The 10,670-nt window shown below is 37.6% G+C and overlaps 1 protein-coding gene across 1 annotated transcript in view; it reads left to right on the top strand.

Annotated features, from left to right (window-relative positions):
* The window catches only part of ELOVL4 (ELOVL fatty acid elongase 4), a 14,378-nt gene extending 7,364 nt beyond the window's left edge, over positions 1-7,014 (top strand). Inside the window, exons 4-6 of the mRNA XM_010283230.1 lie at positions 3,101-3,272; positions 5,484-5,611; positions 6,108-7,014. Coding sequence (XP_010281532.1) covers positions 3,101-3,272; positions 5,484-5,611; positions 6,108-6,383 — 576 coding nt within the window. The 3' untranslated portion in view covers positions 6,384-7,014. The remainder of the gene's footprint in view (positions 1-3,100; positions 3,273-5,483; positions 5,612-6,107) is intronic.
* Positions 7,015-10,670: the final 3,656 nt, after the last annotated feature.

Raw genomic sequence — 10,670 nt, 5'->3', positions numbered from 1 at the left:
AAAGAGTTCTCTTTAAGAGCCACTTTAATTTTTCATGTTACCGTTGCCTTCTAAGAAGTACCTGTCCCTGCAAACCACTTAATGGATAACTGTCTGCAACCTGAAATGAGGAAGGATGGTGCAGGAATGGAGTCCCATGTTAAAACAGCTCTCTGTTCAAAAACCCTGCAGCAGGCAGAGGTTGTGGGACTGGACCTCTTGTTGACCCCCTTAATCCTAGGATGTAATGTAATCTTTCTGTGCCATCTGGTGTTTTAACGGACTTAGATTGGTGCATATGAAAATTGCCAGAAAAGGTATGGGTGTGACTAGTATTACTCGTTTCAGGAATACGCCTTTTTAATGCATATTTTCTTTTAAGCTAAATTTTTCTTTCATGCTGTGTCCAGAGAAAGGCCACAGGGCAGGTCCTAACTTCTGGCGCTTTGCAGAAGTAGTTTAATAGTAGCCATCTGCTCCTGACATAGCTTTTATATCGCTGCATGATTCTACTTTATTTCTGCCCTCTGTCACTGACTGCATGCATGGCCTTGGGCAAATGACTTAATATCTGGGTTGTTTGAGGTTTTTTTCCTGCATCTGTAAACTAATGATCAAAACATCTGTATAAGTCATTGGGAGCACTGAAATAGATCATCAGTACACGAAACCTATCAGGTTTGAGAATAAATGGTAGTAAAATTTGATGATAGGAAGAGAGCAAAAGAGCTGTCAGACAAAAATCTACAGGAACACAAAAATCAGCAGGTATAATCCTGCAAAGAAATGGAGGCTATTTTTGTTCTTAAGTGATGGAAAGTGCTTTGATCAAAGTTTATCTGATTTTGATCCACAGACTGTAATTGCTTTCTGTGCAAGGCAGGTGGAATTCAAAAGAGGAGGAATGAGGTGTGTTAAATGACTTGTCCAGGAGTATATAGTGAACCTGTGGCATCCTGGGCACAAATCATAAGGTTTTTTGTTGGATTTTTCTCCACTTACATTTTGCTCTATGTCATACAGTAAATTGGCTATTTCTTTATTGGCTATTTGGCGTATTGTTCCACTGTTTCTTTAACAAAACGCACATTGGCTTTATAAGAGATTTTATGTCAGTTTGCTTGTAACTGATTTTTTGATTCTTTAAAAGTTTCTCAGAAGGATTACTCTCCAAAGAGCTTGAGTATTGTAGCGCTGGCTTGTCACTTTATGGATACAGTCCACAGTGTTTATTGTTAACTCATGAGATGAAAAGATGCTTATGTTAATTTATTTAAGAGATGCAGCTTTAGCAAAGATCTGTAGAAGATGCTGAACTGTTATGATAATCCATGGGTGTGAGACAAAGCCTTGCTGTGGGTGTTATTAAACACCTGACTACCTGTCCTGGAGGCAGAGCTGTACTGGATGTTGAGCAACATTATATATATATTGATGGTTCTTGCAGCTTGCAAGAACTGCAAGAACTTGCCTGGGAACTCCAAGATCTGTGGGAGTCACTTTTCTCTCCAACTTTGACAGATATTAGTATCTTCTTATATAAAATTGACAAAATAAAAGGCTAAATCATGTCCAGAGGGTGAGAAGGGTATTCATTAATGAACACAGAGAAGTCTGCAGTTTGGCAACAGTAGGTTGTGCAGTCCCTTTGGGAAACTGCAGAGTCTGCAGTGCAGATCTGTGGAACTCTGCTCCCGCGCTGCTTTTCTGCTTCTGCTGTAATCTCTCCTAAAATGTTCATCAGTCCAGTTATGGCTGTGACAAACTTACTCTGAGGAGACATGCATTCCTTTCCTCCTAGTTCGGAGTGATGGAGGAAAACACCATGTAGGGCTGTAGCGTTGCTCTGTACTGCTCATTCTCCTGATTGCCCTTTCTCTCACTTGCCTAACAGTATGTGTGTATTTGGGAAGGGAAGCTACTGCTCTCTTAACTTCTTCTCTTCTGTCTTCCCTGGGGACTGAGGAGGTGGTGGGGTTATTTCATACCATGTTAAGGTAAGTAAGTCTGATTTGCCATCAGATGAGTCCTGAAAGACCAGGTGAACTTCTTACAAATAGATGTGTTGTGACATTGCCTGCTCTCCTTGCTGGTGGTGCCATTTGCAACTTTTCTTTTTTTTCCCTCCATTCTCTATGTGAGTCATCATCTGGGATATGTTCTGGTCCCACCCTTGCATAACAAGCTAGATGACTTAGGATGCCAGGAACTAGACCTGTTGCTATGCTTTGGGATCTGGAAGGGAGTCCCCACCACCACCATGCCCCATGTCATAGTATTAGCAAATTGCTACGTAGAGCTTCTGGACTTTACCTGGTACAGCAATATCCTGTTTTCAGTGGGAAGCCATGTTTATGTTGCATCTTGGGCAAGATCCACTGGGATGAATGGATTAGAAAAAGAATTTTGGGTGTGTAGCACTGCCCTGTTAGGTAGATGGGTTATATCTCTGCAGCTTGTGTGGCTCCCATGGTCTCATTTCTTCTATTCCCTGAATGGTACAAAGCCACTGGAGAATGCTGCTTTCCAGAGGTGGTTACAGAGCAGGCCAGAAGACATTGAGGGGAATAGTGTTCTAAGGGATGTGAAATCTGTACCTCACCTAGCTTGTAAGAGTGATTTGGTATCTTCCCACCAATATGCCTGTAGTACTGAAAGAATTCTATGTAAGGTTTCAACCTTTGCAGCTTCATTTTATAGTAATGTTTCTGCCTCGTTGTTCTGACCATATCAAAGTATTGCCTCATTAGTATGGGACGCCCTGTGGTACTCTTCTCCCGCAAAGCTTAGGATAGAGAGTGAGGACACAAACTCCCTATGTTTAGCTGGTAAACTGTTTAGAGATGGCAAAGCTTTTAATTATGTTAGTCCTTTTCTACAGTTATGATTTGTGAGCAGTAGACTTGAAGTAATACTTCCATGTCCAGAATACATGAATGGAGTATTGTTTTTGTTTTTTTTCCTCATACCATCAGATGTTCGATGACTCCATCTCAATGTTTACAAGGATTTGGAGAAGGAAGAAGTATCCTTCTCTTGCAGCAGATAGGTGGAGAGAACTTCATTCTGTTCAACTTGGAATCATTAAAACTTCTGTGTTGTCTTTTTTTTTTCATTGCAGATAGCTGCTGCTTTATGGTGGTATTACGTCTCTAAAGGAATTGAATATTTGGATACAGTATTCTTCATCCTGAGGAAGAAATTTAACCAAATTAGTTTCCTTCATGTCTATCACCATTTCACCATGTTTACCTTGTGGTGGATTGGTATTAAGTGGGTTGCAGGTGGACAAGGTGAGTTCCCTTCCTCCCATACCCTTTTGACTGGACATAAGGGAGAACTAGTATTGTTGGGATCAATGAAAAAAAATTTTCGTAGACTTCACATTATAATATACAAGACTTTAAATACCACTGTAGCAGTGCAGTAGCTTTAATGCCTACAGCCTTCCTCTGTGGGAAACGTGGGGGAGGAAAAGATAACAGGGCAATAACCTAATGAATTGCAAAACTTTTTTTTTTCTCATGGGCATCAGTTGCAAGCCTGAAGTTCTGTCTTCAAAATTATCCTTGTTCTGTATGAAATAGAAAGATGAAGTTGTCTTGCCTAACTTTAATTTTTGCAGATACAGAGAACTGCAAAATCTAATTATGGGCCAAAATCTGTGTGCAAAAGTAATGAAGCTAATGGAGACATTGTTTTGGCATTATATCTGAGTTTGGGGTTTGCTTTCTTTTTTATAGAGAGGCATGTATAAAATTCTGAAACCTTCTCTTGAAGGTGAGCCAATAAATCTGTCAATTAACTTTTAAAACCTATTCATAATGACACAAGTCTATAATTCATTATCAGTCTTTTTTTTCTTTGCTTCCTTTCTAAAACCCCCATCAAATAATTTTATTCCATTGTACTTGCCACATCCTCCCTTGTACCCTTATTCCTGTTGTTTCGTCTTGTGTCTCTTAAATTGTAAGCTCTACAGAGCTGAGGGTTCAGGGAAAATACCCTGTTTTGTTTGTAATGTGCTTTGTAGCCTTAAGACACTGAAAATAACAATAGTATTAGCATAGTAAACACCACACCAAACTAAGGTTTTGGGGTTTTTTTGTCAAACCACATATATACTTAATGCATGGGGGGGTTTATGCTCTCATTTACTGTAGATATCTTGTACTGAATCGTTACTTATATTCAAAAGAAGAAATATTTAAAATCAGTATCTGTGACTATCCTTGAATTTTCTCCCAAGTAATCTGCAGGATGCAAGTACTCAACCAGACATTTAATGATCTTTATTGGCTACTGCACCCATAAAATAAGTTTATTGGAGACTGGATGCTTACTTGTAGTCTTACATAGAAATTCCATGGATATTTCAAATTGCCCCCTCCCTTGTTGCCTCTTCAGACTTTTCATGCTAAATAGCTGCAGTTTTCTAATGCAACAGTTGCAACTATTTCCAAATGTATTTCAGGTTTTGGTGTTCTTGCAACTGCCTCTTAGTTTCTAGCCCCTGCAAAAGGAAAAGCAACAGTTGCTCTTCTGCATTTAATGTAGCGCTACTGCATAAATGTGGATACATCTATGTTCTTCTGTTTTCTAGTTGATAGCACATCGCTTACATAGGCAGATCTATTATAAACTAGACCCTATTATAACTAACCGGGTGTAGACCACATGGGCATCTGAGCTGTTTGATATCAGCAGCTACTGTCTGTATTGCCCTAATCTTATACATTAGAGCCTTTTTGAGCCTCTCTGGCAGTGTAAGAATACCTTAACAAGATATAATTTGTTTCTGTTAAATGGCTGCTAATCTTGACAGAGCGGAGAGATCTTCATGCAAATGAGAACTGTTATCTTTGTTTCCAACATGGATCATTCTGGAAAAAGTTATACTATACATTTATATATTTAAGAATGCTGGCTATTTAAAGCCATAAAGAAAGAAAGAAACTAAAGATGAGCAATTTAGGCAAACTCACTTGGCAATGCCCTCAAACATCTTAAAACCACAACTGAAGTTTTGCTTTGTATCATATTTTGACCGCTTTAATCAGACTTCCACATGAGTTTCTTGACTTCTTCCTGAGACATGAACCTTGTGTATTTAAATATAGTTTAAAAGATTTAAGTGCAGAACTTGATAGTTTAGAAGCTGTATTTGATAATGTAAAGTATAATAGTCCTTCAGCAAAACAATTGCATTTATACTACAATAACTAACATGGAATCCATATGACTTATGGAAAAGTTTTTCATAAGTTTTTTTTGTTCAGCAGACATAAGTAGTTCCATGAAAGATGTGACATACTACTTGCATGAACAGTTCTTCATGTCAGCACAAGTTCACAGTCAGGTCTATATTATGCTATTGAATATTTAAAAGATGGAAGCCTGGCATGTCCAGTGCTTTATAACTTACTGTCACATTAAAAATACTCGAAAAGACTTCTTTCTTTTTTCAAAATTACGTGACAATCTTCCCTTCTGTTCCTGGACAGCTTTTTTTGGAGCTCAGATGAATGCATTTATTCATGTCATTATGTACATGTATTATGGATTAGCTGCCTGTGGCCCTAAATTTCAGAAATACCTGTGGTGGAAACGATACTTGACCATATTGCAATTGGTAAGTAAAATTTCTTCCTTTATCTCAGAAGGTATTGCCTCTGAGTGGGTTTGCATTTGCAGAGCTTTGGAACAGATGCTGCTCCTTCCACAAGTTCTTAGCTGTCTGGTACTCACAGCTCAAGTTAGCATACTTCCTGGAGATGGACGTATTTATTTCAGTTCTCAAAAAATACGCGGCATAGATAAGAGTTTTGTGAGTAAAGTCTAATACTACTTTACTGGTTGTTTCAACTGAACCGCAAAAGGGAGCGAAAAATCCAGATCTCTTAACATCTTCTCATTTTCCTATTTCTGAAAACTGGTGCCAGGTACTGCAATAAATGTGATGTCCCTGATCAAGCATATGTGTGCATGCATGATGTGACAGCAAAATACAGCTTCCCTACTGCCTCCCAATTTAGCAGTTTTCATAACTTAATGCATTGGTATACATTGGTGCAGTCAGACCTACAGAATATCCAGACCTTTTTGATTTTCTGTTTTCTGTCTTTCAGGTGCAGTTCCATGTGACTATTGGCCACACAGCCTTGTCTATTTATATTGATTGTCCTTTCCCTAAGTGGATGCACTGGGGTGTAATTTTCTATGCTGTCACCTTCATTTTCCTGTTTGGTAACTTCTACTATCGGACATATAAACTGCCCAAGGAACCTGTAAAGAATGGCAAAATAGCAAATGGTGCTGTTGCAAATGGAGTAAGCAAATCAGAAAATAATGCAGTGGTGGAAAATGGAAAAAAGCAGAAAAAGGGAAAAGCAAAAGGAGAATAACTTGATCCAGGCCTTAACCATTGTTGGCAGTGAGGAACCTCCAGCTTGGTTTATAAAAGGAAGAAAAAAACACTATCTGTACCAATTAACCTTAGGTTACTGAAGAGCTAGAACACAGATATTTTCATTATTTATGAAGATTGTTTTAAGAACAACACTAAAGTTGAATTCCTATTGTAATTATGTAATTATCATGCATATGGTCTTTCTGTAAACTTGTAGACTGCTGGTGTTGGTGAACGTAAGGAAGAATTGCAGTTGATTACATGTTTAGCAGTCCAAAAGTTAATACTACCATTGATACAGGCAGTTTTGTTGGCACCCACATTTCTTTGGGGGAGGGAGGGGAAGGAAGTAGCATTTGGATACTTGTGTTTTCTTTCCAGAAAATTATTAAATTTCAAGTTATGACATATTATCCAATCAGAATGTGCAACTTTTCTTGTCCTCCTTGGAGAGTGTCTTCAGACACATTATGTTTATGTGCTGTCAGAACAGTGTTTGACTTTTCAGACATTACTTGATTTAATTGATTGTCTGTTACAGGTTTGTTTTTTTTCTTGTGTGGAAATATACCTACCTCTTCATCTGCTGAAAAAAACATTGAGCATTAAATAGCTGGTTTCTGAAATATTGAGTCCTTTAATATAAATATCTGTTCACACTAATTCAGGAGAAAATATGATTTCCTGTAGGAGTAAAAGGGATTTTGGGTGGTATTTTTTTGGTCAAGTCATTAATAACATTTTTCTGTTGTAAACTTAAATTTTGAAGTGGTACTTTTAGTATAGCTAAGTGAAGAAAACATTTTTAAGAATGTATAAATATGAAACAATATATTGTTTGAAGCAAGTGGTAAAAGTAGGCCTGCTGCTTGTTGCCCGTGACCTGCATTAAACCTGTGGTGTTGACTGATACTGAAAATGATGAGATAATATTATGGTGGAGAGAAAACAAAAATATGTAATTCCGCTTAGAAATCCTGTGTGTATGGGTAGTCATTCTAACTACAAGACAGTCACTTTATTGGGAGAGAGAATTCAGTTAAAAATACAGCAAACATAAAATGTTGAAAATGCAGCTACTGCTTGATACGCATCAAAACACTATTTGTTTAGACATTTGTAGACAAACTATCGCTAGTGGTCAGGCCACCATTTTAATGTGAATGTCAGAGATGAAACTCTGTTCCCAAAATATTCTCGGCTTTTTTTAAACTAATTGACAAAGTGATTCTGCTAATCATTTTTTAGTCAAAACTGCTAAAGTAAGTAGAAGCCTTTTAGATGGTTTTTCATCTTCTGTGATACATTAATGGACTTGTTACTGCTCCTTTTGTGAAGAAAATATGGAAAGAGTTATTCTGCTTCCAAATAATGTGATTACTGAGAGATGTTTTGAGCTGCTCAGCATGTAGTAAGATGGGGGTAGAATTAGAAACCATATCCTGAACTCCCATGTTCCTTGCTCATCACTGGAAGAGCTGGGTTGTTGCTGTCTAAATGCATTCCTCCCAGCTCTGGTCAAAAACATATTCATTGTTAGTGACAAACTTGCATCCAGCAAGTGACACCGTTGTTGCAGGAAAAAGTACATGGAGCCGTAGGTGTAAAGTGTGTGACGCTTCTAATAGTTTTTGCAGCTCAATTATCCATTTGTCTGTGTATAATATACAAAAAAAGTCACATCTTCTGTGTCTCAGGTTTGTCTCTTGTCTGTATATTAGAAAGTGTCTAAACCCCCAAACAGGTCCTAGGAAAGAAAGGGTTGGATATAGTCTGTTGTATTCAGAAATAATGTCTAATGCTGGAGTTGATTCAGCTGGAAAGTAGTTCATCCATAATCTCCACTACTGTGGATTTTATGGCAGAATATAGGGTTGTAAAAGAACATCTCTGCTGAACTGTAATGCATGTGACTATTAAGTTTCCTGTCTGCTCTGTCTTGTGATTCTTCCAGCCTTTGTATTGATGCTTTTTGCATTTGCATAACTCTATGTATTTATGTAGTGTGGCATAGGGAAGAGGAATAGTGATCTACCCTTCCTTCTTGGACAAATGCCACTACCCTTAAACGAGCCAAAATGCTGGCTGACTGGGTATCTTTGGAATGGCTAAAGGAGCAAATAACTACAAAGCAAGCTAGCAGATTTACAGCACACCTGCTACTCCAAGGTAATGGCTGGTGTGAATACACTTACCCTACTGTAAATTCAAGGTAGCACACCTGACTTTGATTAAAGGGTAGCTTCTTCCCATTTGCTGTGGGATGTGGGCAGCTAACTTGTAAATCTGTAATCATTCCTGTTGTGTTAAATTGGTTGTTTGCTCTTTCTTTCTGGTAAGCCAGATTGGATAAACTGATACTCTTAGTGTGATCTAGCTCTGAAAGAGCATACTGAGAAGTATTCCAGTATAGGTTCAATTATGTCTTTGCTACACTTCGTAAAGTAAGAATTATGTCCTGCATGTTGGCAAACATTTAAATAACTGAAAGTCAGATCTTCTCTCCCCTCATCATGCACAGAAGCTGCTTAAAGTTGGTAACAACTTGAACCTTATTAGCAGAACTTGAGTAGAATCCTACCCTCAAACTCTAGGGTGCTTGGTAACTTTTAAGAAAAAATGAAACAGCGCATAGTGAGAATGCATGCATACATACACATCATGGTGTCTGGCCCTCTGGGTAAAACCAGTCTGAAAGAATGGCATTTCATGGCGGGGAAAAAATCAGTTATTGAATTGTGGGAACACTGCTGTTTTGAGTCCATCTTCTGCAATATGGCTTTCCTAGGTCTATTTATGATATATTTGATTGTTCACGTGACTTGAGTCCCATTAGGATCTTGAATGTAATGGCCTTATTAAACGTGCATTTTTGTAGGCGTGGTCTTGAGTGCAATACTTCTGTTTCTGACTATGCAGCCAGACTCACAGAATACAGGTCTGAACTTGTACATATTTTTCTTTTTCAAAGGTTGAGGTAATGATGCACATGTGAGATACTGCCAGATTGATTAAAGTCATCATTGAGTCCAAGGCACCTCAGAATTTTGCCATGAAATTAATAGAATATATGTATAAATGTGTGTGTTTGCTATACACAGAACTGAAATATAAATTATAAAATCTACTTTGCATGTTGTTTTTTTTTTTGGTTTTTTTTTTTTCCTAAATGCTTCCAATTTATTTAAAAGTGAAACTCAAACCGTTTGGAACTTTTCTCTTTTACCAATGAAAGATACTTTTTTGCTAACAGTTCTGAAGCTCTTGGAGCAGAGTCTCATAACTATTTGATGCCATATAAATGATACAATTTCATTTAGCCTCATCTCTAGCAGTGACAGTTGTTGGATTCTTTTAGTACTTTTAGCACTTCTTTTAGTCAGTGTAAAATAAATACAAATTATCTATACGTTTGTGTATACGTGTACACATACACAGCGTATGTGTGTATATATGGGTTCTTAGAAAGTTCTTTCAATATGTGAAGTAAATCATATTTCTTTAATGTGAAGTTGTCAGGAGCTAATAGAACAGTTCCTACAGCTCGAGCAGTAAAATGAAGCAGTTTTCATTGATTCATAGATCCAATATCAGTCTTGCAGACATAGATAGTATTTGTCAGTCATTTTAGACATAAGATGGCAAATACGCCAGAGCCATTTCTCCCAGTGTAATAAATATTTTGAGGCATCAGTTGTAGATTGTGAGCAGAGGGACCTTGTAGGAGCTGAGGAATTATGCTGCTTTATAGCAGGCATCATTTTAGGAAACAGTATGAGTAATTTGCTTCAGGTAAGTCTTTGAAGTAATTGCAATCAATTATCTGTTTAACAGAACAGGTTTTTTAATAAATAAATAACTAACTATTTCTCTGTAGGTTCAAAAGCATGGCCTATTTGATTATATGACCATTAACTGCTTCCAACTCCAGATCAGGAGAAAAAGATGAAGGCAAAATAAAAAAGTTGCACCTTTTTTTTTTTCAGGTTAACCTTAGGGCACATTTCTTCAGAGTAAGCACTTGACCTCCATGTGCGGGGGAGGCAGGTAAGAAAGGAGTAAATAGCTATTGTGCTGAAAGGTCTCACTCCTAAAACAGCTTAAAGCACACTTTTGCTGTCTCTTAAAAACTTGAGTAAAGTTGTTCATGGTGCATAAAATTAAACCTTGCATGAACTTAGTTTGGGATGAGAGTCATAATGTTTAAACAGATACTTAAAATTAGATCTGTGTCAGTTAAAATTGAAGAGAATTGAGAGCTTATTAAGTGTCTGGGTAAGTG

Source organism: Phaethon lepturus, unplaced genomic scaffold (genome assembly GCF_000687285.1).
Source record: "Phaethon lepturus isolate BGI_N335 unplaced genomic scaffold, ASM68728v1 scaffold9453, whole genome shotgun sequence".
Taxonomy (NCBI): Eukaryota; Metazoa; Chordata; class Aves; order Phaethontiformes; family Phaethontidae; genus Phaethon; species Phaethon lepturus.
Note: the sequence above shows the minus strand (reverse complement) of the source record. Positions and strands in the feature narration are given on the sequence as shown.